Source organism: Genypterus blacodes, unplaced genomic scaffold (genome assembly GCF_046128005.1).
Source record: "Genypterus blacodes isolate CSIRO-AG114 ecotype Tasmania unplaced genomic scaffold, CSIRO-AGI_Gbla_v1 ptg000062l_1, whole genome shotgun sequence".
NCBI lineage: Eukaryota > Metazoa > Chordata > Actinopteri > Ophidiiformes > Ophidiidae > Genypterus > Genypterus blacodes.
Window position 1 is genome coordinate 2,094,604 of NW_027466874.1, and position 16,274 is coordinate 2,110,877.

The window sequence follows — 16,274 nt, forward strand, 5'->3', positions numbered from 1 at the left end:
CTACCATAGTTCTCCTCATTTGCACCTTTCAATCTTTTTTGGAATTGTTGTTTCAATTGTCGTTACTTACATCTTGTATGTACTTTGCTTTTATAGACTGTCAGAGACCACCAATTCAGAATGGATTTGCAGTTGGCCCCTACAATGGGGCAGTGTTCTACACCTGCAATGAAGGTTTCAAGTTTTCTACCAAAGGCTGGTGGCAGGAAACTAAGTGTAACAAAGGACGGTGGGATCCACTGGAACCATGCATTGGTAATAACACTTCAATGTCCTACAGGCTAGTTATTAAAAAAGCTAAGATTACATCTGGACAATATGACCTGACCTCTATTTTGTAGGTACTCCAAAGTCAGTAATTTTCGCAAGAGCTACCTGCTGAACTTGATAACACTGTGGTCAACTTGAGTGTTTGCTGCTATGGAGCCTTTGTGCCAGCATTCCTAGTCTGCTACAAACTAGCTTTAGCATTTACAGCTGTCAAGTGCCATGACGATCCTGGAAGATGTCCCATTCCCTGTAATACACAGAGTCTCCTTGCTTGGGATGTGTGAGAGTACTGGAATAAGACTGTGGATGAATATTTTCCAATAGTTAGCAGTCTTGCTTCATCTTGCTTCTTTCCAATTAATGACGCAGCTTGGGATTTTGTCGTTTATTTGCTTAACGTTTGTTTGTTTGCTACAATTTTGCAATCTATATTGGTCATGATTATATCCATGCTAGGAAGCAGGACATGTGGGAAAATTCCTGAGATTCCGAATGCAGAACCGCCACGTTCAACTCGTGACTACATCCATGGTCAATCAGTCCAAATCCGGTGCAAGCATGGGTACCGCGCTAATGTCAACTCCATGCGATGCCAAGAGGGAGAGTGGCACTTTAATGAGCTATCACTAGACATGATCTGTACACGTGAGTCATCCTCATATTTTATTTGTTGTTGGCATTTGTGAGAAATGAAGGAGTGCCACATTATTTGTTTTCCTCTGTTGCAGCCACTGCCAACCCCTGCAGTCCCCCGCCAAAATTAGAGAATGCAGTTGCCATGACTCCATATCAGAGGGAATATCTGTCTGGCTCTGCAGTGACTTATAGGTGTCAAGATCAATACAGAATGGACGGAGATGAAAGAATTACATGCACCAATGGGACATGGGAAATGAATGGCCTTGCGTGTACATGTATGTGAGAATGATATTATTCAAAAATGTTCCAAAGTTCATTTGCAACTTTACTTGACTCTGCACAGCGTCCCCTACAGCCACAGTGTACAATTGTTGAGGAGTGCACCCATTGACCAATTCAGTGATAAATGGAGAAACAGATGATATAGATAGTGAATATTTTTCAGCTTTATGTATGTCAACAAGCTACAGGTCTCCACCTACAGCCACTTACAGCTTGTCAGGCTGAGGAATTAAGGGGATAATTAAGGGTCGTCCCACATTGTGGAACTCCTCCTTTTTCAATTTATTTATTTATTTTCCAGCAATAACATGTGACCGGAGTGATGTCAAGAATGCTGAAATCACCGCAAATGACAAGGACACATACAGCTACAATGACCAAGTCAGTTACAGCTGCAAGGCAGGATTTACAGGACAATTCACACTTACCTGTAAGGAAAGAGGTTGGGAGGGGGACTCACATTGCGAAGGTAAGATAATATAGTGTACAATAGTTACAGTTTTACAGCCTATGTCAGGATTTTCTTAAAAGCCTTTATCTTTGATAAACCATTACTCACTGAATCGCTCCTCCATTTAGCACTTTTCGTCCTTTACTAGCATAAGCTCTATAGTGGACAAGAGCTTCACAAAATTGAAACAATGCACACCATCCATCTGAATTTGCTGAATTGTGCGATAAACTCTTCAAGCTATTTGTTTGCGTTCCATACTGTAGGAGTAATTTTTGGTATCCTCTACCTCTTTTTTATCACACCAGTTCTCAATGAAATACTTCAGTTTGAGTGAGAACCACACGTGTGTTATGGACATAGTATCGTCACTATAAGCAACTATTGTGCATTTGTGGCAAATAATTCATAATTCAATTTCATTTCTTTCAGAGAAATTGTGTGAAAAAATAGATATTGCCGATGCACAAACCTCAGCTACAAAGTGGAGGTTTAGACATAATGAAGGAGTCGAATATGTCTGCACACATTACCCTGAAAGACGTTTCACGATTACATGTGGGCCAAGCGGTTGGACTGGGACTCAGAACTGCACAGGTGAGAGCATAATTAATACAGTTTAAAGTGGAATTCCAGTGTGTTCGGATTTTTTTTCCCAAAGTTAGCTTTATGTATGTCAACATTTGATCAGTATGCCTACATGGGTGATTGGCCTGTTTAAAGGACCTCTTTGGTGCACAGCAACAGCAGCTGTGCACCAACACTCGCCCTCAGGTGCACATTCAACAATTAAACCCTATTCCGCCAAAATCTGGTCTCTGTCTGCTTCCAAGTGAACCCAGTTCCTTACATCTGTGCCACAGTCCAAACTAAATGGTAAGATGGAAACCCGTCTAATACTTGATTAGACAAGGGAAGATTGTACATACAACAGCGATCAATAATAACGTTAAAGCAAAGAGCTTTGGTTATAATTGACATGGTGGTACGGTTTTGGATTATATCATTGACATTGAATTCATACATTCCACATGTCATCCTTGTACAGTACACAATGTTGTCAACTCATTTTCAAGGGAGTTGTTTACAGGCAGCTTGATTTGTTGCTAAATGTTGCTAAATGACGTGATGACATAACTGCGCCATTACGTAATATACACACCATGAAAGTGCTCGTATTGAAGTCCATCTCAGCAAAAAAATTGACATTTTTAAGTTTATCATCACATTTGTATTTGAGAAACTAATAACACAAATAATTATGATCAAAATTGTTTTTTTTTAAATCAACACATAACACACTAAAGAACTGCACATTACACATAACTGAACAATGACATTGTATTTGTTTTCTTATGAAGAACAAAATATTTTTAAAATGTGCTAAACTTGGCAAGTAACCCAGAAATACAATGCCAGCAATGAGCAAAAGTCATTTCTATGCCTCAAAAGAACAAAGATGCAGAGATCAGTTAATAAGGAAATTTTGCAAAAAGAAAGAAAGAAAGAAAAGACAAATGATTTTGCTGGTATTGCTGATGAACCCAAAAGTACAGCTTGGGGCGCCACTGGAAGACAAATTACGTTCACAGAGTGGATTTGGTGTCCATCCACCCCTTGTACATGTGGGCCATGTGGCTGTCTTATTGTAGCCTTCTCTGCAGCTGTAGTCTGCAGTCTCATCCAATTTTTTTTTATGCCAATGTGGGACACCCAGGAACTCCACTCTTTTGTCTCCTTGATTGCTACATATGATCTCTGGAATCGGACAGAAAATTGTGTAGGTTTGAGTAGAGAGCAACATGTCATTAACTCTCTCGCACAAAAAGCTTATGATTAGTCATATTATACCGTTGCATTCAGGTGGGCTCATCCAGGTTCCATCATCTCTGCATGTAAATACATGAGAGGTTTGCGATTTATTAAAAACCCAGTGCCTGTCATCACATGTGACCTTGAGGGTTTCTTCTGGTGAGAAAACACATTTCATAGGTTCATAAACGATTCCACCGATTGTCGTCAGAGTCAGGCCACATTTTATTGCTGCATTTGTCAGAAAATCATGCTCATCATATAATTGTTTATGACCAATCATGTGATCATTTTACTTGATGGTGCTTGACATGTTATCCCTGTAAACCACACACACACACACACACGCACACACATAATGTCAACATTACAATGTAACAATGAACGAGCAAATACACCCTAACCCTAACCCTAACCCTATTTGTAAGGGGTGACCATTGCACAATGTTGTAACACACATTATTAATAATATGCATCTTATCAACCTTAACCCAAAATGTCTACAGGCGGAAAGATTTCAGAACTGAAACACAGAAATATTGCCCTACTTCCCCTGTTGTTGCCCATTTTCTTTCAGGACCTTTGCCTTGTGGAAAACCGCCACACCTTCAGGACGGAGACACTTTGAACACATTGAAGTTAAAGTACATCCATGGTGACACAGTTGAATACATCTGTCAGCGTTATTATGTCCTGGGTCCTGAGACTCACAAAACCTGCATCAACGGTGAATGGATGGGAGAGATGAAATGCTTCAGTAAGTTACAACCATATTCATGTTAGATATGTGTATGATTTTTTTTTCATAATGAAAATTCATCGTAATGAACAGATCCCTGCTGGGTACTTGGTAGCATCCTTTTAGGAGAACTTAGGCCCCTTGCATTGGCCACCTAAGCATGGAGGGGAAATACTGATAGTGTCTGCATATTTTTGGTTCCTCTGAGCTCATTCTGGTAGCCATCGTACCCACAGGGAGGCCTGGTCTGTCTTCCAATCCCTTCCATTCGCTCAGTACTACAGCGACTCTCTTGGTTGTGGTCTTCATTTCTTCAGTTGTGTTTTTGATAGAAACCATTCATATTTGGAACCCATCCAAAAACACCTCTGGGTCCGCTTGGGCTTAGGTGCGGTCCAGATATCCTGATACTCTTTATCTTCAATAGTTAAATTTGATGATGGGTTTAACAACGATGGACATACTTTCTTGTTTTCTGGACGCTGTCTACATAGTGATTGGCTCCATCATCATTTTTTTTAAATAACTAAATACCTTGTTTGCATGGAACATCCAGGTGCAGTTTCCCTCTTAGACCCTTCACAAACTCCCTCTCAAAATAACTTGTAACATGAATGAGAGCAAGCTGAGTCATAAAGATGGTGAAGGTGAAGATGTGTCCCCATTGTATAAAGACATATACATCAGACTGCAGCATGTCCCAAATCTATGCCGCAGTAGTTGTTTATACAATGTGCTTGACTGTCATTAAGTGTTTTTGTCCGTTATCTCTTTCAGAACCCTGCCCTGTGAACTCTGAACTCATGAGGCAAAGTTATATTGAATTCAATGCAAGATATATCGTCATAGAATTTGTAACTCATGGTGATCGTGTTCGGTTCAAGTGCAAGAGCACAAGATCTCACCGCACAGGGGACATGTATCAGAGGTGCATGGACGGCGTGATGGACATGCCCACCTGCATTTAGGAGTTTTATCTAACTGGAAGTGATGAACACAAGGTTGTATGTTAATGAATAACCAGAGTAATGAAGAGTTGGGAAAGTCACGAAGTACAGTTACTATGCAATGCTGTTTTGTCGCCGTGTCATCTGTCCTCCACAGACGGGAGCAAACGCACGTAAATCGTCTTCCCATATTACGCCATGCAAATGATCACATGTAGTACGAATTCATTTATTAATTAATGACAATATATTAACTGTCAAGCTAGGATTGACTCATACATAGAAAATGTTGGAAAACTAATCTATTCAGTTCAATGCATACATGGGAAATTGGTACATTTTACGGATATTTAAAATATGACTGATAGAATTACTGCCATTATAAAACACTGGTTTCCTCATCTTAGGTCATTTTCTTTTTATTGTTTCTTCCCCTCCCCCCTTCTGGACTTTATGTATGAAAAGTGCAATGTAAATAAACACATTGTTTGATTACTTCTGAGGTTGATTTATTGGTTGACTGAATTAAATGTTTGTTTAGAATCTATCTGGTATGGTAGATGATGTCATATACTATTTCAATCAGTGATATCCTTTAAACAAGATCACATTGAACATTTCTGACTCTGTTGCTTTGTTTTCACCCATTTTCATGTGCATGAATGAATATTTTTTTGTTAATGTTTTACGGTCTCCATGTTTAAAAATTCCAAAATGTTTTATAACTGCATGCTCATTGTTCTTCAGATGCCATCTTCATTAAAAAGGCAACAAAACACTATGAGTGCATCCCTCTGATGAATGAACTGGTTAGCAGTACCAATTATTGTGTATGATTGTAGTAGCACAAGAAAATCATATTTAAAAAAGAACAAATGTATTTTAATATTTACAAGTACAACGTGGAAATACATCTGCAAAAATCTGAATACTCGACAGTTTTTAAAAGAAGTTCTCTAAAATGAGTTCATGATTAAAATGAAAGCTTTTTTTTTTTTTTAATCATAAAACAATAGACAAAGTGTCAGCCACCATCTGAATGGCCCTTAGTGGGTCTACCACGTCTTTGAGTTTATCCTTCCTCAGAACCCAGTCTGGTGCAAATCTGAAAAACAAGCAGGGCCATCACTTACCATCGCATTCTAAATCTATGCACATCTCACCATGCACGCACCCACGGGCACACACACACGCACACGCACACGCACACGCACACGCACACGCACACGCACCTTGGTATTTGGCAAGATTTCCGAGGCGTTGCCTGAACAATAAAGCTCCCGTTGATGGTCGCGTTCATCTTCTGTTTGATGACAGTTCTTTCTGCATTCATCTTGTGTTTGCGAGCAGTGAGGCGGTAAATGATAATAAAAACTATTGATTGCTATTTTATGTACACACTGTATATCTTGGTCTGTGTATTCTGTCTTCTCCTTTCTCGTTTCTAATCCCTCTCTTTTGGCCTATTCCTCCATGTCTTTTTGTTCACAGCATCCTACCGTACCTATGCATTTTGGTGCTTGGCCAGTCCACTGTCCATTCTCATCACAGCGGATGATTTCGGGCCCATCCAGCATCTCAGACCTGGACTTGCAGCTAAATACAAGACTCCTCTGTATCTCCAATCACACTGACATTGTCGTCCAACGGAATGATTGGGCAGCTGTTGGCTGGAAGGAGAAGCATGACGACAAAGAACAATTTGAGCGTTCAGCTTTTCTGCACAATACCACAATCAATACAATATAACTGCTCTACTGGTGTGTTATTGATATCTTGCTCAATCTATCCATGAAGTGAAATGTACCTGTGCCTGTGTAAGACCCTGGTTATTACTCATCAGGAGTATCAACAACCCTGATTACAGAGGAATTAAAATATTAATTCAGTTGCTCTTATGTTGTTTGATCTCCTCTGTGGCACGATGGCTTGTAAGCACGTGAAAACAGGTTATTGATATCATGGCAATAACTGAATAAGATGTTTTAATTCCAGCTCTTACCGTCACAGGTAGGAAGGCGATTATCCCAACCTTGTGACTTGCAACGTCTGACGGGGTTGCGACTAACCATGTGGTAACTGAAATGTGACATACAAAATACAGTACATGATGAAATGTCTGATAAAGTGGGGCCAAACTGAAATTTCATTTCATATATTTGAAGTAGAAGTCACAGTGATTCACATTAAACAATCATGCACATGTACGATCATAAATATGCTCATACCCCCCCGTGTTACAGGTGTATTCCACATCTGATCCAAAGACATAATCGTCTCCAACCTTGAGGTGAAACTCTGCATTATCAACAGGGCCAGGATGACCACAGCGGTGAACTGTAAATGATAAGGGTGAGTATGAGTTCTGGAAATCCTGGCCTCAGCAAATGTAGTCTACCTTTTGCCATGCGTTGTACTTATGATCTCTGAGGACAACACTACTCTGTTGCTGTAATATGAAACAGGACCCATTGTATCAAGCTGTGTTTTTCATGGCATAAGTGCCCATAAATAAGCATTAAATTGACTCATTCAACAGAATACATCAAACCAGCTTTGCATTTTAACATGATTACTATTAATCCAATATAATGACACATCATTTCCAGACATTACAGGATGATGGCTTACCTTCACATTTACTCCCTTTTGAATGCCATTCACCAGCTTCACAAGTTAGTTTGAAGAAGCCAGTGAAGCTGGTGGTGCAGCTCACTCTCACTTGTTCATCACTGCTGTAGGTGGGCTCCAGCCCAGTTGTATCAAAATTTTAATCATACAGACGACTACTTTTAAAATCAGCAAGCGTACAATCTGAGGACAAATAATAAACACAATACTTGTTGAAGTTCATATATGACTGTAGATAGACCACATTTTTTGCATACAGGAGATTATCACTGTCTGCTAACATCAAACGCTTTCCACAATCAACATGTAAATGTGATCATCGCCATGAAAGTAGAACTCATAGATCACAAAAGAATGTGAGAATGAATGTGTCAGTATGGTCTTACCTTGACTTCTCACAAAAGCCAACGCATTCATCCACAAAAACACAACACAGCTTTGAGTTATCACACAATGCATTGTCTTGCTTCTTCCAGAGTGCAGATGAATCACTTCTTGGGTCGAATGGCTCTAACTCTGACTTTTAAAATAATAATGATGTCATCACACTTGCAAAGTGATGTCGTTTTACAGCAGTGATGCCATCCTGACTTCTGTAATGGAGTCCTCTCACGACAAACAATATCGTCAGTCAGAACTAGCAAAGTTACGATAATGGTGTAACATTTATACATTATTAAATTATACATTTTAGAACAATATGGACCTGATTCATTTTGATTCAGCCTTTACAAAACACAAATCCTTGTTTGCCAGTTCTAGATCGGTGAAGTAAGAGAGAAATGGTTGCCATCTCTGACAGAACTTGTCAGTGTCACAAGGGTGGATGTGTTGAAGTAACCGGACCAGTAGTTGTGGAGCCTGGGGCAGAGAAAAAACATGTGGCTTAGGTTACCGAGGCTTTGAACATCTATTACATTTGTCCTCTACGTCTGTGAATATTTCGGCCAATCTGGATTTAGAAAAATTGACCCTGTGTACCACCTTGAACTGGATGAGAGCGAGACGAGCACAGGACGTAAATTGCATATCCAATGCCACGATGCTACCCCTCCCCCCATTAAATGTGTGTGATGGGCCTGAGTCATCCCTCGATGATCGAAACAGTCCCATGTTGTGACTTTCAGTGAATTAAATGATGACGGTAATAACTGTTCCATATATCCAATTGCTCCATTGGTTTCATGCTCAGTTCTGTTTTTTCTTTGTTTTAGCAATTACACTGAAAACATTTGCGTTGCAACACATTCAGCTGTCACACTATTGGATAAACTGAACAAAACAGCTGCAAACAAGCATAACTTGCTTAGTTACACTGGCCTCTTGATTGTACATCCTCAAGTAGCCTTTGCTTTGTCAGCACTGGAGCAGCTGAGAGGTCTGCAGCTCGCACAATCATCAGTCAACAGAATTAAATCAAAAGCATAGCATGCCAACTTCAAACTTCCCATTCCAAATGCTTTTCAAATTTACTTTGAAGCACACTCGCTGATCACGGAAGCAATGGCACCGGTGAACATGATCCAGTTGCAGAATGTACTCGTTATCTGACTTAATGCAGATGCCAGTTGTTGATTTTTCAACTCTACTTACAACTTTCCTTGACATTTATCAACAGTGTTTGGGAGACTGAGAGTTGCAATGCAATTAATATGAAGTTAAATTGTGAAATTAAGGCAAACCCTGGGTCAAATTATTGGGTCAAATCACATGCGAACACATCACCATTCGAACGCAACAATCTTAAAGTTGTCTTGTGTGGCCCTCTTACACACACGCACACACACACACACACATGCATTACAGAGGGGTCAGCGCAGGGCAGTCATTGTACGGAGCCCCAGGAGCAGTTTTGGGGGTTTGGTGCCTTGCTCAAGGACACCTCGGCAGTGCCTTGGAGGCTTTAACGTTGTTTGGACGTTTAGCTCCACAGCCCTTCTTTGGCAGCTGATTCTACACCTTTGAAAGATAAATATGATATGTACACAGTCAACTTTGTAGTAGAGGAGGCTCTCAAAAGGGTTCTTTTGCTGTTTGACCTTTATTTCACACAAAGCCGTGATGAGAGGAGTCTGTGCTTGCTTTAGGTGTAATAAATATGATTTTGTTTGCTCAATTGATCGTAGCAAATGCTTACCAGAAGGTTAAAAAACAAAACAAATAAACCTTTACAGGAACCACCGCTTAGTCACAGAAGATAAACATGCCAAAGCCTGGCTGGCAAAACTGCAGAAACAATAACATACCAGTAAAATGACAAGAAATACCACCACAAAACTCCTAGCATTTGTTCTAGACATCTGATTTTCTTTTGAAATATCGTTCTTCTCCTTATTCATTTTCAGAATCATACTCGGTCATGCTGTGTTATAATCTGAGTTTGTGGTCACTTCTTCGTTTGATCTCTTCCCTGTTACCCTGTGGGAGTGAATGTGGAGACTGGAACAGGCTTCTGTAAACCGTTGAGCAATCACTGTGCCTGTGAAATCCACAGCTCTGTCTGTGTATAATAGTGTTTCAGTCTGAAGTTTCAAGCGCAATTGGGCGGTTGGCACTAATAAAGGTGCAATGTGTGTGATAACTCAAAGCTGTGTTGTGTTTTTGTGGATGCATGCGTTGGCTTTTGTGAGAAGTCAAGGTAAGACCATACTGACACATTCATTCTCACATTCTTTTGTAATCTGAGTTCTATATTTATTGTGTTGATCACAATTTCCATGTTAATGTTGATGGAATGTGTTTGATGTTGGCATACTAAATGACAGTGATTATCTTGTGTTTGCAAATATTTAGTCTTATCTACAGTCACACTTTAAAAATGATTGTGTTAGTTATTTGTCCTCAGATTGTACATTTGCCCAGTTTAAAAGTAGTCATCTGTATGATTCAAATTTTGATACAACTGGGCTGGAGCATAAGAGCAACTGAATTAATATTTGAATTCTGATATTCTAATATTTTATTAATGAAGCGTTCAACATGACTCACAACCTTGGTGGTAACTGCAGATTTACTCAACAAAATGTCTAAAGTTTTACGCCATTTTAGGCTTCACATCAACAACACAGGTCCAAGGTCACCAGAGATCAACAACAGACCAGCAGAGCAATTCCAATAAAATTTCATGTTATGCAATTGGACTTGCTAATAAACTCTTTAAGACATTTCACCTCTCATCTGAAAGGCTTCTTCCGTTCTGACAGACTGGTGAGGGTTCCCAGGATTTAACCTCTGTAATCAGGGTTGTTGATACTCCTGATGAGTAATTACCAGGGTGGTTGATGCTCCTGATGAGTAATAACCAGGGTCGTTGATGTTTCTGATCAGTAATAATCAGGGTTGTTGATACTCCTGATTAGTCCTCCTGGTTGTTGTTATGATCTTCGTTAGAGTGATTGGAGTCCCCTGTGGCCAGGTGTGGATAATGACGACAGTCATTGGGGTTCTCCTTTCTGCTGTAATTATGTTCATTAGGGAGGGGTGGGGGTGAAATAACTGCATTGTTCAGCTTTGTTCAATTATGCCATTACACTGAATTTATGTATTGTAAGGCAGAGAAGACCAGGACTCAAAGTTGGACCCTGGTCAGAACAAAATCCTTATTTAACTGCCATCATTTATTAAGTGGAAAGTGATCAGGACTCATATGATTGATGACAAAGATTTTGATAAATGCTCACGTGTGCGTGCGTGCGTGCGTGCGTGCGTGCGTGCGTGCGTGCGTGCGTGCGTGCGTGCGTGCGTGCGTGCGTGCGTGCGTGCGTGCGTGCGTGCGTGCGTGCGTGCGTGCGTGCGTGCGTGCGTGCGTGCGTGCGTGCGTGCGTGCGTGTCTTTCAGAGATAAAATGTCAAGTACCTGGAATTGAAAATGGTCACATGATTGGTCATAAACAAATATATGATGAGCAAGAGGTCCTACATTTTGACTGTAATTCTAAATACAAACGCAAAGACAACAACCCTGCCAGATGTATAAAAACAGGCGACAAAGCAGAATTCATCCCCACACCTGAATGTCAACGTAAGTATTTATAGACGTCGTCATTAATTATTTCACTCACACTGAATAGTGAAACTAGCACTGGATGGATGGATGTTGATGTATTTTGTCTTATTTCAACTCTTCATTTTAAATTTTCTGACAAATGCAGCAATACAATGTAGCCTGACTCTGACGACAATCGGTGGAATCGTTTATGAACCTGCTGCCAGAAATGTGTTTTCACCAGAAGAAACCCTCAAGGTCACATGTGATGACAGGCACTGGGTTTTTAATAAATTGCAAACCTCTCATGTATTTACATGCAGAGATGATGGAACCTGGATGAGGCCACCTGTATGCAACGGTATGATATAACTAATCATAAGCTTTTTGTGCCAGAGAGTTAAAGACATTGTTGCTCTCTACTCAAACCTACACAATTCTCTTTACGATTCCAGAGATCATATGTAGCAATCCACGAGAGCAAGGACTGAACTACTGGTACGTCCCGCATTGGCAGCAAAAAAGATTGGATGACACTAAGGATTACAGCTGCAGAGAAGGCTACAAAAAGACAGCCACATGGGCCACATGTACAAGGGGTGGATGGTCACCAAATCCACTCTGTGAAGGTAGTGTGACATTCAGGTTGTATTTCTGATATAACAGTTTTATGGAGTTACTTTTGTGCTTGGAAAATTGGTGAGCAGCACAACATTTAAACATTTTAAAGCTACAGGTCTCCACCTACAGCCACTTACAGTTTATCACACTAAGGAATTAAGGGGAAAATTAAGGTTAGTCCCAAATTGTGGAACTCCTCCTTTTTCAATTTATTTATTTTCCAATGACAAGGACACATACAGCTACAATGAGCAAGTCCGTTACAGCTGCAAGGCGGGATTTACAGGACAATTCACACTTACCTGTAAGGAAAGAGGTTGGGAGGGGAATCCACATTGCGAAGATAATATAGTGTACAAAAGTTACAGTTTTACAGCCTATGTCAGGATTTTCTTAAAAGCCTTTATCTTTGATAAAGCATTACTCACTGAATCGCTCCTCCATTTAGCACTTTTCGTCCTTTACTAGCATAAGCTCTATAGTGGACAAGAGCTTCACAAAATTGAAACAATGCACACCAACCATCTGAATTTGCTGAATTGTGCGATAAACTCTTCAAGCTATTTGTTTGCGTTCCATACTGTAGGAGTAATTTTTGGTATCCTCTACCTGTTTTTTATCACACCAGTTCTCAATGAAATTCTTCAGTTTGAGTGAGAACCACACGTGTGTTATGGACATAGTGTCGTCACTCTAAGCAACTATTGTGCATTTGTGGCAAATAATTCATAATTCAATTTCATTTCTTTCAGAGAAATTGTGTGAAAAAATAGATATTGCCGATGCGCACACCTCAGATTGGAGGGGATGGTTAAGACATAATGAAGGAGTCGAATATGTCTGCACAAATTACCCTGAAAGACGTTTCACGATTACATGTGGGCCAAGCGGTTGGACTGGGACTCAGAACTGCACAGGTGAGAGCATAATTAATACAGTTTAAAGTGGAATTCCAGTGTGTTCGGAATTTTTTTTCCCCAAAGAGCACGATGGAGAAGGAAGTAGTTTGACTTTGCACAGCGTCCCCTACAGCCACAGGGTGCAATTGTTGAGGAGTGCACCCTATGACCAATTCAGTGATAAATGGAGAAACAGACGATATAGATAGTGAATATTTCTCAGCTTTATGTATGTCAACAAGCTACAGGTCTCCACCTACAGCCACTTACAGCTTGTCAGGCTGAGGAATTAAGGGGATAATTAAGGGTCGTCCCACATTGTGGAACTCCTCCTTTTTCAATTTATTTATTTATTTTCCAGCAATAACATGTGACCGGAGTGATGTCAAGAATGCTGAAATCACCGCAAATGACAAGGACACATACAGCTACAATGACCAAGTCAGTTACAGCTGCAAGGCGGGATTTACAGGACAATTCACACTTACCTGTAAGGAAAGAGGTTGGGAGGGGAATCCACATTGCGAAGGTAAGATAATATAGTGTACAAAAGTTACAGTTTTACAGCCTATGTCAGGATTTTCTTAAAAGCCTTTATCTTTGATAAAGCATTACTCACTGAATCGCTCCTCCATTTAGCACTTTTCGTCCTTTACTAGCATAAGCTCTATAGTGGACAAGAGCTTCACAAAATTGAAACAATGCACACCAACAATCTGAATTTGCTGAATTGTGCGATAAACTCTTCAAGCTATTTGTTTGCGTTCCATACTGTAGGAGTAATTTTTGGTATCCTCTACCTGTTTTTTATCACACCAGTTCTCAATGAAATTCTTCAGTTTGAGTGAGAACCACACGTGTGTTATGGACATAGTGTCGTCACTATAAGCAACTATTGTGCATTTGTGCATAATTCAATTTCATTTCTTTCAGAGAAATTGTGTGGAAAAATAGATATTGCCGAAACGCAAACCTCAGATAGGAGGAGATGGTTTAGACATAATGAAGGAGTCCAATATTACTGCACAAATTACCCTGAAAGACGTTTCATGATTACATGTGGGCCAAGCGGTTGGACTGGGACTCAGAACTGCACAGGTGAGAGCATAATTAATACAGTTTAAAGTGGAATTCCAGTGTGTTCGGAATTTTTTTTCCCCAAAGAGCACGATGGAGAAGGAAGTAGTTTGACTTTGCACAGCGTCCCCTACAGCCACAGGGTGCAATTGTTGAGGAGTGCACCCTATGACCAATTCAGTGATAAATGGAGAAACAGACGATATAGATAGTGAATATTTCTCAGCTTTATGTATGTCAACAAGCTACAGGTCTCCACCTACAGCCACTCACAGCTTGTCAGGCTGAGGAATTAAGGGGATAATTAAGGGTCGTCCCACATTGTGGAACTCCTCCTTTTTCAATTTATTTATTTATTTTCCAGCAATAACATGTGACCGGAGTGATGTCAAGAATGCTGAAATCACCGCAAATGACAAGGACACATACAGCTACAATGACCAAGTCAGTTACAGCTGCAAGGCGGGATTTACAGGACAATTCACACTTACCTGTAAGGAAAGAGGTTGGGAGGGGAATCCACATTGCGAAGGTAAGATAATATAGTGTACAATAGTTACAGTTTTACAGCATATGTCAGGATTTTCTTAAAAGCCTTTATCTTTGATAAAGCATTACTCACTGAATCGCTCCTCCATTTAGCACTTTTCGTCCTTTACTAGCATAAGCTCTATAGTGGACAAGAGCTTCACAAAATTGAAACAATGCACACCAACAATCTGAATTTGCTGAATTGTGCGATAAACTCTTCAAGCTATTTGTTTACCTCACATACTGTAGGAGTAATTTTTGGTATCCTCTACCTGTTTTTTATCACACCAGTTCTCAATGAAATACTTCAGTTTGAGTGAGAACCACACGTGTGTTATGGACATAGTGTCGTCACTATAAGCAACTATTGTGCATTTGTGCATAATTCAATTTCATTTCTTTCAGAGAAATTGTGTGGAAAAATAGATATTGCCGAAACGCAAACCTCAGATAGGAGGAGATGGTTTAGACATAATGAAGGAGTCCAATATTACTGCACAAATTACCCTGAAAGACGTTTCATGATTACATGTGGGCCAAGCGGTTGGACTGGGACTCAGAGCTGCACAGGTGAGAGCATAATTAATACAGTTTAAAGTGGAATTCCAGTGTGTTCGGAATATTTTTTCCCCAAAGAGCACGATGGAGAGGGAAGTAGTTTGACTTTGCACAGCGTCCCCTACAGCCACAGTGTGCAATTGTTGAGGAGTGCACCCTATGACCAATTCAGTGATAAATGGAGAAACAGACGATATAGATAGTGAATATTTCTCAGCTTTATGTATGTCAACAAGCTACAGGTCTCCACCTACAGCCACTTACAGCTTGTCAGGCTGAGGAATTAAGGGGATAATTAAGGGTCGTCCCACATTGTGGAACTCCTCCTTTTTCAATTTATTTATTTATTTTCCAGCAATAACATGTGACCGGAGTGATGTCAAGAATGCTGAAATCACCGCAAATGACAAGGACACATACAGCTACAATGACCAAGTCAGTTACAGCTGCAAGGCGGGATTTACAGGACAATTCACACTTACCTGTAAGGAAAGAGGTTGGGAGGGGAATCCACATTGCGAAGGTAAGATAATATAGTGTACAATAGTTACAGTTTTACAGCCTATGTCAGGATTTTCTTAAAAGCCTTTATCTTTGATAAAGCATTACTCACTGAATCGCTCCTCCATTTAGCACTTTTCGTCCTTTACTAGCATAAGCTCTATAGTGGACAAGAGCTTCACAAAATTGAAACAATGCACACCAACAATCTGAATTTGCTGAATTGTGCGATAAACTCTTCAAGCTATTTGTTTGCGTTCCATACTGTAGGAGTAATTTTTGGTATCCTCTACCTGTTTTTTATCACACCAGTTCTCAATGAAATACTTCAG

General features: G+C 40.1%; 1 protein-coding gene and 2 long non-coding RNA genes across 8 annotated transcripts in view; 2 read left to right on the forward strand and 1 right to left on the reverse strand.

Annotated features, from left to right (window-relative positions):
• The window catches only part of LOC143003667 (complement factor H-like), a 58,552-nt gene that overhangs the window by 31,759 nt on the left and 10,519 nt on the right, over nt 1–16,274 (forward strand). For all 4 annotated transcript variants that reach the window (XM_076154444.1, XM_076154445.1, XM_076154446.1 and 1 more), the window contains 10 exons: nt 97–255; nt 727–915; nt 999–1,184; nt 1,493–1,660; nt 13,129–13,293; nt 13,637–13,804; nt 14,209–14,373; nt 14,717–14,884; nt 15,289–15,453; nt 15,797–15,964. In XM_076154444.1, the coding sequence (XP_076010559.1) occupies nt 97–255; nt 727–915; nt 999–1,184; nt 1,493–1,660; nt 13,129–13,293; nt 13,637–13,804; nt 14,209–14,373; nt 14,717–14,884; nt 15,289–15,453; nt 15,797–15,964 (1,701 nt within the window). The remainder of the gene's footprint in view (nt 1–96; nt 256–726; nt 916–998; nt 1,185–1,492; nt 1,661–13,128; nt 13,294–13,636; nt 13,805–14,208; nt 14,374–14,716; nt 14,885–15,288; nt 15,454–15,796; nt 15,965–16,274) is intronic.
• On the forward strand, nt 3,641–5,921 carry LOC143003670 (uncharacterized). Its single transcript, XR_012963886.1, has 2 exons — nt 3,641–4,211; nt 4,971–5,921. It is a non-coding gene; the product is annotated as an uncharacterized LOC143003670 (long non-coding RNA).
• On the reverse strand, nt 3,703–11,211 carry LOC143003674 (uncharacterized). Of its 3 annotated transcripts, none has more exons than XR_012963892.1 (5): nt 10,942–11,211; nt 7,772–8,632; nt 7,369–7,477; nt 6,645–7,219; nt 3,703–3,774 (listed from the first exon to the last, which is right to left on the reverse strand). It is a non-coding gene; the product is annotated as an uncharacterized LOC143003674 (long non-coding RNA). The 3 variants fall into 3 exon arrangements; XR_012963891.1 differs by lacking the exon at nt 3,703–3,774 and adding an exon at nt 5,774–6,245; XR_012963893.1 differs by lacking the exon at nt 3,703–3,774 and adding an exon at nt 6,457–6,473.